General features: G+C 39.5%; 1 protein-coding gene across 2 annotated transcripts in view; it reads right to left on the bottom strand.

Annotated features, from left to right (window-relative positions):
- Nucleotides 1–8,594: 8,594 nt before the first annotated feature.
- Nucleotides 8,595–19,204, bottom strand: part of LOC138740375 (retinal dehydrogenase 2-like) — a 70,578-nt gene continuing 59,968 nt past the window's right edge. For both annotated transcript variants that reach the window (XM_069892929.1, XM_069892938.1), the window contains 4 exons: nt 17,320–17,484; nt 16,366–16,523; nt 16,181–16,255; nt 8,595–9,502 (listed from right to left, as the gene is read on the bottom strand). In XM_069892929.1, the coding sequence (XP_069749030.1) occupies nt 9,430–9,502; nt 16,181–16,255; nt 16,366–16,523; nt 17,320–17,484 (471 nt within the window). In that variant the 3' untranslated portion in view covers nt 8,595–9,429. The remainder of the gene's footprint in view (nt 9,503–16,180; nt 16,256–16,365; nt 16,524–17,319; nt 17,485–19,204) is intronic.

Below are 19,204 nucleotides of genomic sequence, written 5' to 3'. Positions count from 1 at the left end.
CGTGAAAATCCTTCGAGATACTGTGGCCACCCATCACTCATGTTGGACAGTGTTTTGAGTTTGGCGATGAGACTACCATGGGTGAAATAAATTTGATTCAAGGTCTGGGGAGTGATCTGGAGTCGATACCTCTGAACAGAATAGTGTTGAAATCTGCATTAGTTGATGGACCTCTTGTGATAGGGATCTGATCAAGTTTACCAGTGGAGGGAGTTTCATTATTATTAGGACATGACCTTGCAGAGGGTAAAGTTGTCCCTGTGGTGCAGTTGACAGCTAAGCCAGTCATTAATGAGACATCCAGCCTCTGCAGTGACTCAAGCTTTGGCTAATAAACTTGCCAATGCAGGTGGTGCTGTACAGACTGATTTCACAGGGACTGGAATCTGTGATAGTGCACAACAGCACTCAGGTTGTAATGACCTGCTAAAGCCTTTACCTCCTTCTTTATTGGACCAGAGTTCTGGTGTTAAACCCAAGTGTAAAGATTTGTCATTATCACAAAAAGAGTTTATAGTGGGGCAGAACAGAGATCCCAATCTTACTGAAGTGTGTGATAAGACTTTCACTGATGATGAGATTAAGAAAGTGCTAGTTGGATAGTATTTCAATGAAGGCATGTTGATGAGGAAGTGGATTCCATCTGATATCCCTGCCAGTGAAGAATGGTCAGTTGTTCACCAGGTTGTAGTTCCTAAAGGCTATAGGGATGAAATTTTAACCTCGGCCCATAGCTTGCTCTCAGGTGGTCATCTTGGTGTAAGGAAAACTATGTATAAGATTATGAAACTATTCTAGTTGCCTAGTTTAAGAAAAGATGTTGTGACATTTTGCTGGCTATGTCACATTTGTCAGGTTATGAGTAAACCCAATCAGGGTCCCCCAGTGGTTCCATTACAACCCATTCCTGGTTTTGATGAACCCTTTTCTAAAGTTATTGTGGCTTGTGTTGGTCCATTGCCCAAGACAAAAGCTGGGAATCAGTATTTGTTAACTGTCATGTGTAGAGCCTCCAGATTTCCAGAATAAATACCACTTAGAAATATTAAAGGTAAACTATGGCAAAAGCTCATAATTTTTTTCACTTTAGTCAGTTTGTCTAAAGAGATTCAATCAGATCAGGGAAGTAATTTCATGTGGGGATTGTTTCAGCAGATAGTTTATAAATTAGGAACTAGCCAGATCACATCATCTGCAGGTCATCCAGAATCTCAAAGGGCTTTGGAGAGGTTCCATTCGACTCTCAAAACCATGATGAGGACCAATTATTGTGAGAATGAGAAAGACTGGGATGAAGGTGTCCATTTGTTTTTGTTTGCAGTGAGAGAGTCTGTACAAGAATCATTAGACTTTAGCCATTTATATTTTTACTTGTTATTTTTTTTGTTTGTGAGTGTTTTTTTTATATATATTACTAACTTTATTAATTCTTCACTCTTTATTTTTTGGGGGGAAGGGTGGTTTTTTTTATATATATATATAGTTTTTTTAGTGGCCGTATATATGGGGGGGGTGGTTAGACTGACTTAAGTTAGGTTATTAATGCTGTGTTGTAATAAGTACTTTATTTTTATTTTTCTTTAAATGTAATTTCTTTGTTTTATTCATGTGATAAAATCTTTAAATAAAGTTTAAAAAAAAGACTTTAGCCATTTTGAACTGGTGTTTGGACATCAAGTTAGATGACCTTTAGTGAAGTTGAAGGACAATGGGTTAATGAGGATGTGCAGTTGAATTTGTTAGATTATGTTTTAAAGTTTAAAGATCATTTGCAAAAAGTGTGTAAATTAGCTCAAGAGAATTTGAAAATGGCCCGAGGCAAAATGAACATCTGGTATGATAAAAAGGCTAGGGTGAGAACTTTTAAACCAGGGGATAAAGTGTGAGTCCTGTTCCCAATGAATTCCAATCCCTTTAGGGCTAGATTAAACCCTTAAATCTTGGAACACCTGAACAGCAAAGATACATACATCAGATGCCTTTTATTGACTACAGTTTCGCATTTAACACCATCATCGCTTCAAAACTGATGAGCAAATTCCAAGACCTGGTTGTTAACACCCCACTGTGTAATTGGATCATGGATTTCCTCACCTCCAGACCACAATCAGTGAGGATTAGTTAGAACTTCTCCTCCACCATCTCCATCAGTACCAGAGCACCACAGGGCTGTGTTCTTAGACACCTCTCTACTCACTTTACACCTACAACTGTGTAGCTCGGTACAACAATAACACCAACTGCAAATTTGCCGACGATACCACGGTAGTGGTTTGTATAAAGGAAGGGGATGAGTCAGCAAAGAGGGGGGAGATTGAAAACTTGGCTGAATGGTGCACCAACAACAACTTTGCAGTCAATATCACCAAAACTAAGGAGCTGATTGTTGACTTCAGGAAAGGAAAGCCAGAGGTGTACAATCCGGAGATCATTGGGGGATCAGAGGTGAAGAGGGTGAGCAAATTTAGATTCTTGAGAGTCACTATCTCAGAGGATTACCTGGACACGATACACCAAATGCTTTGAGAAGAAAACAAGTCACGACCTCTACTTCCTCAGGAGTTTTCAGGGGTTTGGTATGACACCAGAAACCCTGGTGCATCACGGTCTGGTATGACACCAGAAACCCAGCTGCATCACGGTCTGGTATGGGAACACCAATTCCCCTAAGTGCAAAGCCCTCCAAAAGGTAGTGGGCACACCCCAGGACATTACAGGCAAAACCTTCTCCCCTATTCCCCTACAGGGAATGCTGCCGTCAGAGGGCAGCAGTAATCATCAAAGACCCACACCAACCAGCACACACTCTGTTCTCACTGCTACCATCAGGAAAGGGGTAGAGGTGCCACAAGACTTGCACCACCAGGTTCAGGAACAGCTGCTACCCCTCCACCATCAGACTCCTCAACAACAAACTCAATCAGAGACTCATTTAAGGGTTTTCCATTGCACTTTATTGCTTTTCATTGCTCTCCCTGTATTCCACAGTCAGTTTGCTTACATTCATTATCTGTTTACAGTTCTCTTATTTGTTTACATGTTTACACTGTCCACCCACAGGAAAAAGGAATCTCAGGGTTGTATGTGATGTCATGTATGTACTCTGACAATAAATCTGAAATCGGAAATCTGAAATTTTCAGGGCCATATGAGATAGATTCAAAGGTGAATTAAGTAATCTACTTGGTTAGAACACCTGATCAGAGACATAAAACACAGAGTTGCCATGTCCACATGTTAAAACCTTATTTTGAGAACTTGTCCTTTAACAAGGAACAACCTTCACCAGACGTATTGATTTTTGATAGAACAATCGAGTCCACGACCATGAGACAGTACAAGCTGACTCTTGTGAGGTCACTTCAAACAGAACATTGCCCCAGTTTGTCTGTCTAATTCAAGTGTTTTGCAGGATTTGGATAAGTTGGGTGATCTCCAGCCCCAGGAGAAGGAACTAATAAAACTGTTACTTTGAAATATAGGAACTGTGACAGATTATAGATATATTTTTGGGAGATAAATCAGGGTAGGTTTATTAGTGTAGGTCACATACAAGCACTTTAAAACAGATCTTATTTAAAATACTGGAGCTCTGCTAATGCTAGACATGTCAGCCCCAGAGCTTTTGCAAAAGCTTTGGAGAGTGCCCAAGAAACTTCAGTAATGGATTGTTGTTTACAAAAAGGCAACAGATGAAAGAACTTGTCAGAGCCGCAGATTGTCTGGAGTGGAACTTGCTTTTCTAGGAGGCTCATATGGTTTTGCAAGCAGAGAGAGCCAAACAGGTTTTCTCTCTGAAAGGGAGAGAGAGAGAGAGAGACAGTTCTGCAGTTTTACAGTCAGTAGCAGCAGCTGGGACTGGAACAGGACAAGCTGGCAAGCTTGTGGAAAAACCCCATTTGGAAGACAGGTTGTGAGTGTTTAGTTCAGCCTGGTCCACACCCTTGTGGTGAGGACATGAGGAGAGGACTGGCTGCCTAATGTTTCACTTGAAATAAGTGAAACAAAAAGGAACTCTGTGGTGACCTGAAAAAAAGAGGTTATCATCTGGGAAACCCTGATGGGGCAAGTTTATTCGGTAAGACACTAAAGTGGCTGGTTAAAAAGGAATCAGTTGTGGGTGTCCAGCGTACAATAAATCTCTCTGAAAACCAACAAGAACCTTCCTGAGTGGTAAACATTTACCTTTCAAAGCCTGGTGAACTTTATAAATGTAATTTAACATTATACTGTGCACAGTATAAGAATTCCCTGCAGCCAGTGAACTTGGAGTAATGAGAAGTGAGATTGGACTGTGAACCAAAGAATTGTTCTGAACTTACCACACACATTACATACACATGAGCTTATAATTACAAGGGGGTTAAGTTGGGTTAGTTAAGTCAATAGTGAGAAGTTAAAGTGTGATTCTGTTTTCATGTTTAAAGATCTATTGCTACTGGGTTTTTGGGTCCTCTGGGCTTGTAACAGAACCTGTTTCCAGACGTGCGTAAGAGAACCCCAATAACCTGTCATGATATTGGAGATGCCACACAACATCCTCATTGAATGAATGCTGACAGGTACAGACCAGTGGATCAGGAGATTGAATATATGTTAAAGAATTATATTATTAGATGTTCTACCTCAGATTGGAGTTCGCCTTGTGACCTGGTGCATAAACCAGATGGGACAGTTAGATTTTGCACTGATTATAGAAAAGTTAATGCAGTAACAAAGACATATTCATATCCTAACCCTAGAGTGGATGATAAAGTGGACAAGGTTGTAAAGGCCAAGTTTCTTATGAAGATGGACTTATTAAAAGGTTACAAGTGTGTTCCTTTAAGAGACAGAGGTAGGGACATTTCTGCAATTGTGACCTCGCCAGGGTTATACCATTTGGAATGAAAAATGCTCCAGGGACATTCCAAATAATGATTAATTCTATGGTTCAAGGTTTACAGCAAATGGATGAAGCATCTAGATATTGATGATTTGGTTACAGGGAATGACACCTGGGAAGCCACATATCTCTGAGTTAGAGAAATTGTTTGACAAATTTTCAAAAGCCAACCTTACTGTTAATGTAGCTTAATTTGGAAATGCTACTGTGACTTATCTTGATTATGTTGTTGGTCTGGGGAAATTCTGAGTTTCCCATCCCCACAGATAAGAAAGCCGTTAGGAGGTTTTTGGGAATGGTAGGGTATTATCAAAAGCTCTGTACAGATTTGGCTGATATCACCTTTTTTTGACTAACTTTCTGAAGAAGGGTGAAAAGTTTGTTTGGACAGAACTTTGTCCGGAACCCAGAATTTCTCCGTATTGATTCAGCAAATTTTGTAGGCCTCTAAAAAAATTTCTAGGATGTGATAAATATATCAACACATTGTCTGCAAACAAATTAATTTTATATTTTTGCTCACCTATTTTAATTCCCTTAATATTAATATCCTGTCTAATCACTTGAGCCAATGGTTCTATAACTAATGCAAATAAGGATGGTGATAATGGACAACCCTGTCTAATTGATCGAGACAAATTAAATGCAGGTGATTATTCAGATTGTAAACAGCTTATGAAGTTTCTTAGATGGTCTAATAAAATTAAATATTTAGGTGTAATAGTAGATAGAGAATATCAAAATCTGTATGGTTTAAATTATGTATCATTATTAAATAAGATTAAATTTGATTTGAATAGATGGAAAGACTTGCCTTTAACTTTGATTGGAAGAATAAATTGTATCAAAATGGATATATTTCCTGGTGTTCAATATCTCTTTCAGTCTATTCCATGTTCTATACGAAGGAATTTTTTAAAGGAATTAAATAGGGTGATTTGGTTGTTTTAATGGAAGAGTAAACTGTCAAGGGTTTCCCTGCAGAAGTTGACATGGAGGTACAAGTTAGGTGGACTTCAATTACCACATTTTCAGATATATTACGAGGCAGCACAATTAAAATTTATCAATAGGATGTTTGATATCGATCAACCTCCAATATGGGCGAAGATATCTGAGAATAATGTACATCATTTTATATATAAATAGAATTCTTTTCTTTTGCAAAAGTATAAATTGCCAGTATTAAGACATTTAATGGATATTTGGTATAAACGGAATCAAATTATAGGAACTAAAGGTAAAATTCAGCTAAGACACCACTATATCAGAATAAAATAATTCCTTTTTCTCTTAATAACCTCTATCTGAAAGATTGGGAAATGAAAGGTGTGAAGTTGGTGGAATATTGTTTTGAAGCAGGTATGTTTCTTTCTTTTATTAGACTTAGAAATTTGGGATATCACTGAATTCTTTATTTGCTTATTATCAAGTTTGAGTTTTTTTGTTAGAAAGCTTTGGACGAGATTTGGTGTCACCTGGTCAAACCAAATTTGAGATGTTCATTGCTGATAAAGGAAAGAGAGGGTTTATTTCCAAAATGTATATGTTATTACAGGAAAAGATGACTAAGGTTGATGTATATAAAATGAAGGACAAATGGGAGAAGGATTTATCTATCACATTATCTCAGGAGGAATGGTCCAATATGTGTGTTACAAAATCAATTAATGTGAGATATAGTCTGGTTAATTATAACTTTTTTACATCAGTTGTATTTAACTCCTGTGAAGTTGAAAAAATATGGTTTTAGTTCTTCAGATTTGTACTTTTGATGTGGAGAACAGACAGGTACTTTCTTAAATTCAGTATGGGCATGTACCAAAGTTAAACCTTTTTGGGAAAAAATTATTATGTTTTTGGAAGATTTATTTAAGATTGATTTTCAATTCGATCCATTAGTGTGTTTAATGGGTTACACTAATACATTAATGACAGGTTTGTGATTGGACAAATCTCAAATTGCATATATTCGTTTAGGGCTGTCAGTAGCTAGAAAATGTACAGTCGTTGTGTAAAAGAATGATGTTGAACTGAATATACAAAGATGGCATAACAAACTACAATTGTGTCTTTATTTAGAGAAGATAACTTACAATTTGTGAAATAATTATCCTTTTTTTGTTAAAATGTGGACTTTATATTTGAAATGTATGGGTTTGGATATAAAGTAAATGTTTTTTTTTCATGATGTAAAGGGCTGGAACACCAAGCATCAACTGTTAAATACCCAATATATTTTTTTTGCTCTGACAGGTGGGGGGTGGGTTTTAGGGGATGTAGGGATTTAATGGTTTTTTTTGTTTGTTTTGCATGTATTTAACAAAACTTATAAATAAAGTTTTCAGAAAAAAAGGAAGTACTTGATAAACTGAAAGCACTAGCCTGTGCTTAAGTTACTTGACTTTGAGAAGCCATTTTCTTTAGCAGTAGATGGCATTGATGAAGCAGCAGGAGCTGTGTTAGTACAAAAGTTGTGATGAAGTTGACCATCCAGTGGCTTACTTATCCAAGAAATTCAATGAACATCAAAAGAATTATTCTACCATAGAGAGATAATTATTGTCCCTTGTACCGGCTTTGCAGCATTTTGATGTTTACATCTGCACAGCTCAGGGACCACCTGTTGTGTATACTTACCATAATCCCTTAGTTTTCATGAGTAGAATGAAAAATGAAAATAAATGATTGTTAAACTGAAGACTAATTCTGCAGGAATATGATTTAATGATAACTCATATTAGAGGCAAGGATAATGTAATTGCTGATTGCCTTTCAAGATGTTAAGTTTGCAATGTTTTGCAGCAAAATGAAACTTATTAATTGTATCTGCTGCTGTAAAAAATTATATTTGTCTCTATTATATCATGTAATAGTGAATTTATTATTCCAAACATTGTAGGTTGCAGTTAAACTTTTGCTCATACAGATCAAATTTTTCTTTATTGGGGGGGAACATGTTACGACCTCCCCTTTCATTTAATGTAACACTTTGAGGGCTAGTACAGGCTGCAATCATTCACAGCTGTGGACAGCCTTGGTCTCAACAGCTAGAACAAGCTGTACCCAAATTCACTACTTTGGAGAGGAGAAAGGACAATGTGTGGCTTTTTCCAGGGACACAGGACGTGAGAGAGTCCTGTGCGTGAAACACTGGAGGAACAACACTTCATGACCAGTAGCCATCTCATTGAACACAGAGCAGAAATGACTCAGTTGATTCTCCCTGTCAGGGAAATTATTAAACCCCCCCCCCCCCCATGACCAGAGGAAAGGTCATTTCAATTGACCAGTACCTGGGTTTTGAAAGCATTATGGAAGTCACGCATTTCATTTCCCCTACAGAAGGAAAAGGGAAGTTGTGACAACCATTTGTATGAAAGGATGTTTCTCTAGAAGCAACTGGTTGAGGATTCATGAGTTTTTGGCAGTCCGGTCACTCGGTCTCTCCCCTCACTTTCATGATTACTTCTGTGCATCAGTTTTAAAGTGTGCATTTTGACGATGAATTTCTAAGACTGAACTTTGGAATGTCTTTCCAGAATTGTGCCTATAAACAGTAATAGTTCAGGTAGCGCTCGATCTCTCTCTCTCTCTCTCTCTCACACACACACACACACACACACACACATGCACGCACACACACACACACACACACACACACACACACACACACACACACAGAGTTGGATTTGATTTGACTAATGTGTTATATTATTAAAACACTATATTTATTAATAACTACTAAAAGAAAAGTAACACTGCATTGGCGAATTTCCATTGCAGCTGGTCTGCGATGTAACAAATGTTAAAATTGAACCTGCATTCAGCACTTCAGCTGGCAGCTCATTCCATATTCCCACCACTCTCTAACAAAGAAATTGCCCCTAATGTTCCCCTAAACCTTTTCCATTTCACCCTTATGCATGTCCTCTGGATGTATCTCACTTAACCTCTGTGGAAAAAGCCTACTTGCATTTATTCTCTCCAATGATTCTATTTTTTTTATATACCAGTGCAATTGCATTTTACTCACTCTTGTCTGATATCACAAGCATTTTTGTCTAAAGATATTTGCCACAAAATATTAGAAAAAAGGGAATAATCTACAGAATATACATGTGCACTTCAAGTAAGTAGGGAAAAGAATTTCAAAACAAGCATGATAGATTTGCAAATTGAGGCAAATATAACAACATCAAAGAACATTACTAAGATCAGGGAATGGATCACAGTAATTTGCTTGATGAAGCTAGATAAGATCAATCTTTTATTAAATGAATAAAAAATTAAAATTGCCAAAACAAAATGTCCATACTATAAGCTAGTTTGAATATATATTTAAATCACTATTTTATTATGTAATGTACTAATAGGTAAATTCTACTTTGATATATTATTCATACTTCAGGATATAAAATGGCTGTCACATACAGGGTTGCAAAACTACACAAATGAACTGTGGTGGTTAGATTTAGAATTAAAAAGCCTCAGATCATATTTTTTTTGTTGAAAATTCTTCACCTGTTTTAATTTAGAATATTTTAGGAATTCTTCTGTGGAATTTTGATGGTAATGGTCTTAATTTCTGTATACTCCTGAAGACCGTATTCTCCCCTGGAAAGAAAGAATTATATTAGGTAATTTTGCTTTTGTAATTAATGCAAAAGTAGATGATACTTTTCATGTTTATTTGTAGATATTTGCACATTTTAGCCCAACCTTTCTGAGACGAGCAAAATGATGGCTGGTTTCCCACCCAGGCCCACTGCTGGGATGACTAACTTGACTACAACTCTCATATTTGGTAACTCACAAGTGGAAAATCCTCTGCAGGTGTCAGACCACCAGTGGAATTGATTGCCAGTTGCAAAATCCATTCAGTTAAATGATTTTAATGGGCAGCTGTTGGCCTTAAAGGAAGAGACGATTTTTTTGGTGTGAGATAGAAGTACATCTGGAAGTAACATTATTAACCAAAATGCCCTTTAACAAATGGAGTGTTAACTACAAGATATGCAGGTGTCATGATGAAGATTACCCTCTTAAAAAGAAGATATGTGGAGGGAGGTGGCAGAGGCAGCAAATTAAGTCTCCAAAGTTGTTCCAGTTGCCCAGCCTGGAAAAACCACAGTAACCATGTTACGTGTGCTGGCTTGGGAAGTAAAATATTTGCACACAAGCACGGTGTTAGGATTCCTTTCATCCTTCTCGTTGCTCAAGCTCCAAGCCCAGGCTCAGTCATTCAACTTTGATCTTCTGTGACTCAGCAGGCGGTGCTTTTGCTTCTGAGTCAGAAGTTTTCAAGTCTCATTCTTGAGATCAGCATAAAAATCTGGGCTGAATCTTCAGTTCATCTGTCCATCAAGTTCCAAGATTTTCAGTTTCCTTTATTGTAATGTATTATTATATTAGGTGGAAGCCTGTTGTTTTTAAAGGAGACGTATCCAAGATTTGTTTTCTTTTGTTTGCCCTATAAGGACACACAAAGAGGTGCCACTTCTCCAGGACCTCATCAAGAGAAAGAGAAGTACAAGCAAATCAGTCATCGATACTCCACGGATCCCGCCACCTCCTGCGCTTTCGTAACCTTCAATGGTGAACCTGAGCTCCAGGCATCCAAGTCCCTTTCCTCTGGTTCCAAACCCCCTATTATGATTAGGAAGCTTACTAGTGCCTGAGGGAATGCGGGAACCATAATGGCCATTGGCACCTTCATGAATCCTTGTATGGATACCTGGTTCCCATGAGCTAGACTCTGGCAGCCTGGTTTAAGGTCTTCGGTCTCTGAGCTGCTCGTTGTGGTCTCCCGCCCTGTAGGGTCCACTGCAGGCTTCGTCTTGGTGGGTTGCGAATCTCCAACTCTGGCCCACTGCATTGGCCAGCTGCTCCCCCGGAGCCCACAACATGTGGTTTGGGCTGCCAAGCAAGTGTGTCACCATCTTGGGCATGACCTTCATGGATTCATTGTAACAGAAATGCCATTGTCCCCATACTACAGGCAGTTTAAATTTGAGGCGTAACTTTTTTTACACTAAGGGTCCACATATATGGCTGCTGGAGGAGGTGGTTGAAGCACACAGGTGGTACAAGGGTGGGTGGGACATTTTGGTCGCTGTGGGCAAGTTGGGATGACTGGGCAGTAGGATCCTGAAGAAGAGTGCTGAAGACACAGTTTGGCTCCTCCACTCCTCCTGGGTCCATACCCACGGCAGCACCACCTTTAAAACAACTGCAAGCATCACTGGCATCTTGAATCATGTTGCAGGGGTTCTCTTTTTGGGATATTGATCACATGCAGCATTTCATGGAACAACAGCAAACCACAGTGTTCCGATCAGTATTTCATTCCTGAAACCAAATGTCCAAAACCAGATTACCTGCCTATTGTTATATTAGAGGTGGAATCCTGTTGTTTTTAAAGGAGAAGGCACATTTTCCATGTTGCAACGGCAGCAGAAATGTGATATGCTCTCAAAGGAATGTGAAAGGTATGGTTTAAATGGGCCTTCCTTTTTAACATTCATAAGCATAAATCCTTAGGTTTAGACAGGAGTGGAATATGTTCAGGAAATTCTGTGCTTTCTTGAATTTGTTCTTGTCCTTTAATTCAGTCATCATTATGGGAATAACCAAAATTAGTATCAGCAATGCAGTTGTGCTCACAACATTAATTTCTGTTGTGATATTTGTCAAGGGATGTCCAAATTAACATATAAATTACATCTGAGGTCTATTTGGAGGAACACTGAGGTTCAGAACACGCTCTGATGCTGGAGTCCAGAGGAAGTGGGACAACACCAACTTCCTAAATTTTCCTTGGTTAAGCTGGATATAGTCCATATTTCCCCCAAGGAGGTGGTTAAGAATGCATGTGGTGTGCTGGCCTTCATTGAGTTGCAGCTCTACAAAACTCTGGTTCAACCACACTTTGAGTCATGTGTTCAGTTCTGGTCACCTCATTAAAGGGAGGATGTGGAAGCTTTGGAGAGAGTGCAGAAGAGATATACCAGGATGTTGCCTGGATTGGAGAACATGCCTAATAAGGAAAGATTGAGAGAGCTAAGGATTGTTGGAGGATGAGAGATGACTTTATGGATATGTACAAGATTATGAGAAGCATAGATAGGGTGGACAGCCAGCACCTTTTTCCTAGGGTGACAGTGCCCAATACCATTTGTTTAATGTGAGTGGAAGAAAGTTTATTTTTACACAGAGAATGGTGGTGGAGACTGATTCAATAGAGACATTTAAAAGACTTAGATAGGCACATCGATGTAACAACTATAGTAGCTGTGAGTAGGGAAAGATTAGATTGATGTGGAGTTGGTTTATTTAGATTAGCACAACATTGTGGGATGAAGGGTCCATACTGTGCAGTAATATTTGGCGTTTGATGCATCAGCAATAAACCTGAACCAGGTTGGACTTGGCATAGATTCAGCATTTTCATTCCTTTTGATGGAAAAGAATGCCTTCAAGGAAGGGAGTAAGATTTCAGGAAAACTACATTTTTTTTTGAAGGAATGTATTTATTCTTAACTCAAATTTTCACTTTTTTAAAAACAATTTGATTATTTTTGGCAGTTGAAGGTTTTTCAATGTTACAGAGTCCTGGAGAGATACAGCACAGAACCAGGCCGACTATAAAGCACCTGTTTTTACACCAATTTTCCTCATGTACTTCCCCAATGCTAGAGTTTACCACTCACCTGCATGCTAGGAAAAATTTACAGAAGCCAATTAACTTATGTAGCAGGAAAGCCATGTAGTTAGAGGGACAACATATAAACTCCACTGATGGGACCAGAGGTTCGGATTGAACCATGGTCACTGGAACTGAGAGTCGGCATCACTCCTGGCTGCACTACTGTTTTGTAAAGGTCAGATATAATCACAGCACTTAAATTCTTTTCACGGTTTTGGTTGCTGGTTCACTTTGGGTTGTGTCTTGACGGGCATTTGAAACATTTCTGGAAATTAGTAGGATGTTTGCTCACAAGGAGTTGCTAACCAGAAGTTTCGGTTTCATGTACTGTTCTCAATTTGGCACCCCCCCTCCCATGCTGACATGTGTGTCCATGGCCTCTTGAATTGTTATTCCCTCATCATTTCCACCACCTCATCATGATCCCACCACAAGGCACATTTTCCCTTCTCAGCCCCTCTCCTCCTTCTGTGGGGACCACTCCCTCTGTGACTCCCTCATCTCAATTGCCCCTTGGCGCCTTCCCCTGCGACCGCAGGAAGTGCCATGTTTGTGCGCACACTTCCTCCCTCACCAAATAGCAGAAAAGAGCAGAACCAATTAAGCGCACAACGGTTTCTTTGCTTCACCTTGGAAATGCAAGTGGGAGTGAGGAGTGATAAGGAAAGAATTTAGTAACTCGTTCTCTACACTGAACCCCCACTCAAAGCATCGGCATGTTCGTTGGACTTTTATACTCCTTTTGGGCAGGGGTCTGCATGAGACCCTCGCAAGTTTCACACAAGTTACACACATCTGGCAATTTTGTGTTTACAATAACCTGTAGTGCCTAGAAATCTCTGAGAAATGTCAATGTTCTTTACTCAGGATATATTGACATTCATGTGGAGTTAGCTACTATCTCACTGCAGCACAAAGAAGGTCATGGTAAGAAAACAGTTATGTTCTCATCATCTCACAAGCAGCTACTGTATTTTCTCAATTAATCCATGAACCCTTTGTTAAGCATATTCATTACACTTATACTTTCACACCGCTAACAATCCTTTCAAGCAACACTTGACTTGTGTATCCATGGGAGTGATCTACTGCACTCGGTGCTTCCGACATCAGAGAGACTGGGCGCAGATTGGGAGTTCACTTCACTGAGTGCCTTTGCTCTGTCCATGTAAGTGACAGGAATCTCGCAGTGGCCAACCACTTCAATTCTATGCTCCACTCCCATGCTCACCTGTCTGTCCATGGCCTCATGTACTGTCCCATCAAGACTACCCATAAATTGATTTTACACCTGGGCACTCTCCAACTGGATGGCATTAACATTGACTTCTCTGGTTTCTGCCAGCCTACACTCCATTCTCCCTCCTTTCCCTTTCCCTTTGTCTTCTAGCTCTCCACCCCATTCCCTCTCCATTCACAGCCATCCTTCCTCCCTCTGATTGCTGGTGTGCCCTCCCTCCCTTATCCAGCTATTTCCTTCTGCCTTTGGGACTGTGCTCCTCCCTTTGACCCTCCCACTGCCCCTCTCCCCAGCATTTTGTTCAGGTGCCTACCTACAGTTTTCCATCCCTTGATGAAGGGCTCAAGCCCAAAAACATTAGTTATGTATCTTTACTCTATAAAGGACACTGTTTGACCTCCTGAGTTTCTCCAGCATTGTGCTTTTACTAGATGTTTCTTACATCAAGTTGTCAAGCTGGAGAGGGGTGCAGAGATTTACATGGATGTTGTCAGGACTTGGGGGCCTGAGCTATAGGGAGAGGTTGAACAGGCTGGGGCTTTTCTCCTTGGAGTGCAGGAGGACAAGCGGTGATTTCATGGAGGTGTACAAAATCATAAAAGTGAACACAGTGAGCTTTAGTGTGAGTAGGGAATCAAGAAGCAGAGGACATAGGATTAAAGTGAGGGAGAAGAGATTTAACAGGAACTTGAGGACAATCTTTTCACACAGAGGGTGGTGAGTGTATGGAATGAGGTGCCAGAGGAGGTAGTTGAAGTAGGTTCAATTGAAATGTTTAAGAAAAAAAATTGGATGGATAGATGGATAGGATAGGTTTAGAGAGCCAAACACACAGAGGTGGGACTAGGCTGTGTGGGTTACCAACATGACAAAGGGCCTAGGGTCAAAAAATTGGCTACCCTTTACTTCCTATGGATGCTGCCTGACCTGCTGAGTTTTTCCAGCAGGTTTGTGCATGGCACAATGCCAGCATCTCCACATTTATTTTGTTTAACTACAACTGGAAGGCATCGGTTTAATGTGGGAGGGAGGAGGTTTTAGAGGAGATCGGAGGGGTGCATTTTTCACACAAAGCATAGTTGATATCTGGAATGAGCTGTCAGAAAAGGTGGTGGATACAGAAACAATAGCAATGTTTAAGAATCATCTTGACAGATATTTGAATGTGCAAGACAGGAATATAGAATTAATGCAGTCTAGCAGTAGTTTAGATGGACACAATGGTCAGCGTAGACAGAGAAGGCCGAGTGGCCTGTTTCCATGCTGTATATGACTCTATATGGCTTCGTTGGCCGTTCCTCCAAAATGTCTTTTCTGAGTCCTGCCAGAATTGTGTCCCCAGTCAGCAGTACAGCACCCACTCGCTTTGTATGCCCTCTGTTGCACCAGAAACCTCTCTACCACATAGCAATACTGCTGCCACTTCTGCCCTTCCCTTAATCATGTTTCTATGATTGCAGCAACATCGTGATTCCATTTATTGATCAATGTTCCCAGCTCATCAGTCTTATATTGAAGTAAAAGCTGCGCTCCTTCTCATATTTCCCCATCTCTCGCTGCCCACTTGCCCTCTGGACTTGCCTGTCTCTTTTCCTGCACAAGATTCTAACTCCCCATCTACGGCACTATCATTCTGCATTCCACTCATTTCCCTCTCTTATTTAACCCATCTTGAGTAGCACTAGTAAATCTCTCTGCAAGGATGTTCTTAACCTCTCCAGCTGGCACGGATAGCGTAGTGGTTAGTGCAATACCGTTACAGCGCCAACAAATGGGACCAACTCCAGTGCTGTCTGTAAGGAGTTTGGACGGTCTCCTCGTGTCTGCATGACTTTTCTCCAGGGGCTCCAGTTTCCTCTACCATTCTAAATGTATCAGGAGTACATTTGGGTGTAATCAGAAGGCACAGGTTTGTGGACCCAAAGGGCCCGTTATCATGCTTTATGTCTAAATTTAAAATTAAATGTAAAAATTTAGATTTAAAATTCAGGTGCAACCTGTTAATCTAATACTGGTCACGAGAAGGGATCCCCATGATCCAAACACTCTCCCCTCCCTCCTTCAACTTCTTTCCTGTCCTACCTTCGTATTCCTCACATGGCAGAAGGACTAATACTGAGATGACAACCACTGAGATTCTGGTTTTCAACTTTGTATCTAACCCCCTAAATTCTCTCTGTAGGGCCTCATCTCTCTGTTTACCTGTGTCTAAAAGTGACTCTACCATTAAAGAGTAATTCATGTATTTCTTTTATATACTATTGCACATACGTTGCAATACGAAATCTAAATTGAACTAAAAGCACTAACCTTGCAATTTTATTTGAAACACTGTTTTAATACTTACATTTCTCTACCATTTCCAGACATTTTAAATCCTCCGAAGGGACTCTGAACATTCAATGCATTGTAACAATTAAGCCTGTGGGAAGATTAATATGCTCAACTGTGAAATTCAATGCAATGGGCCATATAATTCACAGATAGCTCAGGAATATGTGAACATACTCTGTATCTACTTAAAAAGCTTACCACACAGTCCCAGCTTGAAGAGCTGAAGCCACTGTAAATGCTTTATTGATGTCTTTGGTGAAAACTGCAGCAACTAAACCATAATGCGTGTTGTTAGCTCTTTTAATAACTTCTTCAACTGTTTTAAACTTGATTATCTGCTGCACTGGTCCAAAGATCTGTTTTATTTTAAAGTCGTTGAGAAGTTGTGAAGGAAACAATATATATGCACAATTATTTTAATATTCCTTAAATTATGAGCATATTTAAAAAGGGTTAAAATTTTAATACATTGATCAACAGATAATTGACCTTATTTTGGACATTTTATAAAGTTGGCAAGCCATGGTTCCCATCGTGTTATGACACTAAACATTATCTTTTTGTCTCATTGATTTGTGTGGACATCATGTGAAGCAACATCATGTTCTCAAGTTCAAACTGTTGCCAACTTTCACTGTTCTCATGTATGCTTGGTTGACTTGGACAAGCATGGAACATTGCAATACCCTTGGTGTCATGAACAAACATTAATTCAAGGTTACTGTGGTCTATAAACAACGTAAATCTTAATACTCCCACTTTTAAAAAAGTTTTGTGATTTTTTTTCCATGATCTGAATGATCTGAGCTGGAGATATCATAGCTGTTTTAAGTGGTTTTCTGCAGCTGGTACCAGGAGCTGTGTTTCTCCTTGTTAGATAGGAGCTTGCCAGCTGCTCCTCCATTAAAACGGAGCAGTCCACCATTTAGATATGCTGCCTTTTAATCAGCAAGACTGGTTGAGAGTAAACTGAAATCAAATACAAGTTAAGATTTAACATTCTTAATCACCTTGTATTGCCAGAACTAAAGAACTCAGAAGAAGAATACTTCCATTAAACTGTAAGCTTAAAAAAATCCTGTTAAAAACATTTAGGAATAGGAGTCTGAAATATGCATCTATTTTACAAGCTGATGTGCAAAGCTGCCTTACCTCTTCCTTAGCAATGCGCATTTCATCTGTGACTTCTGAGAATACTGTAGGCTGAATGAAGAAGCCTTTATCTCCCCATGGCAAGCCTCCACATTCCAGCTTGGCTCCTTCTTTCTTCCCACTCTCAATTAAACTGAGAATTTTATCATACTGCTTTTTATCAATCTGTCAAAATGTCATCAGAGAAAATAAAAAGAATGAATACATCACACAAAACAGTTCGACATTGAATGCCTTCTATCTAGGGTATTTTTTGAACTGTGCAAAATCACTGGGAATGTAAAAATGCCTTGAAGGCTAGATTGCAATGAAAAGAGTAACACTTGTCTGCTTGTATGTCTCTGTGGAAACGTCGCTTTTGCAAATTCTGATTGCTAAAACAAATACATGCTTACTTGTTATAGAACCTTTTATTATTTAACTCGGTTTTCATTTTCTCCTTATTAACTTTGAGCTATCACTTAATGTGTACATTATAAGCTTGCATTGATTTAACTTTGTTGATAGGTTTATTCCAAACTTAAGTCAAAACCTTTTTAAAATATAGTGGGCTTGTTAAAAGCTCTTCAGTAGATCCCTTTTTATTGGATAAATTATCATTTCAGATATACAGAGGAAACCCATGTGATCACAGGAAAAATGTCCAAACCCCTCCCCCGCCCCTACACCCATTTAAAATCTAAGATATTGGAGCTATGAGCTAGCGCCACACTCCTAGTTTCTCATGTATGGGGTACTTTGCATTTAGTCAACCTGCAATCATTCAGGTCCCAAGCATAGGCTTCCAACTACAGCCTCTGTTTACTTGGCTCCTTAGCCAAGTCTGATTCCAGATGTCCCTATTACGAATAAAGTGGGAAATGACAGAGATTCTAAACCAAGAAATGTAATTAGTTTCACAACTGGAACTTTGCTCAAAAAAGTTGCTCGTCTCTGCGCCCTCTCATGATAACTTCTGCTATATGTTGGAAACTTTACATCAATATTTCATGAGGAAGTAATCTAGTTTTGGTCAACATTGCTAAGCATGCCAGGACACCAGCATTCCCATCTACACACAATATCCTTTCACCCTTGTGCTTATTAAGCATCCATCAAGCAAGTCTTCTTCTACTTTTATTTGAGGAAGGGAATCCCAAAGATTCAGTCCCTCTGCAAAAATCTTATGCCTACTGTAGTGCGCGTTGATCCAAACCAAGGCTTTTATTAACTAAAAGACTGGAGCATATCACAAGTAGGTCGACCAGTCCAGAATGACTTGGTCTGGCTAGGAGCAATCCTTTAAGACCTGCCAGTAGGTGTGGCTACACTCTCAGCCAATCACAGTCATCCTACACTACAATCTGTACATGTACACATTGGTGATAGAATCTGTACTATCACACTTACTCTCTATCGTCAATAGGTGACCCTTATTTTATACAGCGAGACATTTAGCTCTAGATTCTCCCCCATATCATCCATCAGTTTAATATCCTCAATATCTTGTATTATTACAATCAAATCTCCTGTCACCCTTCTTGATTCTAGCAGATACTCAGGGTGGTGGCAGGAGGGAGGGTGGGATAGAGGCCAGTAGGTGATAGATGAAACCAGAAGGAAGGGAACGAAGGGCAGATGAAACTGGGTGCTTGAAGGGATGGAAAAGATGAATAGGGAGGGAGAAGAAAACTAACAGCTAAATGGGAGGAGAATGCCAGGGGCTTGGGTTACCTGAAATTTGAAAGCATTGTTCATATCATTGCAAGCTACCAAAGTAGAATATGAAACACTTCTTCCAATTGGGTTTTGGCCCCTCTGTAATATGATTAGTGACCAGCTACTGCAAGGTTGAGATGGCCTTTGTGGACAGAGTGCAGTGTTCTGCAAAATGCTCACTTATCTA

The sequence above is a fragment of the Narcine bancroftii genome, chromosome 1 (assembly GCF_036971445.1).
Source record: "Narcine bancroftii isolate sNarBan1 chromosome 1, sNarBan1.hap1, whole genome shotgun sequence".
NCBI classification, from domain to species: Eukaryota; Metazoa; Chordata; class Chondrichthyes; order Torpediniformes; family Narcinidae; genus Narcine; species Narcine bancroftii.
Note: the sequence above shows the minus strand (reverse complement) of the source record. Positions and strands in the feature narration are given on the sequence as shown.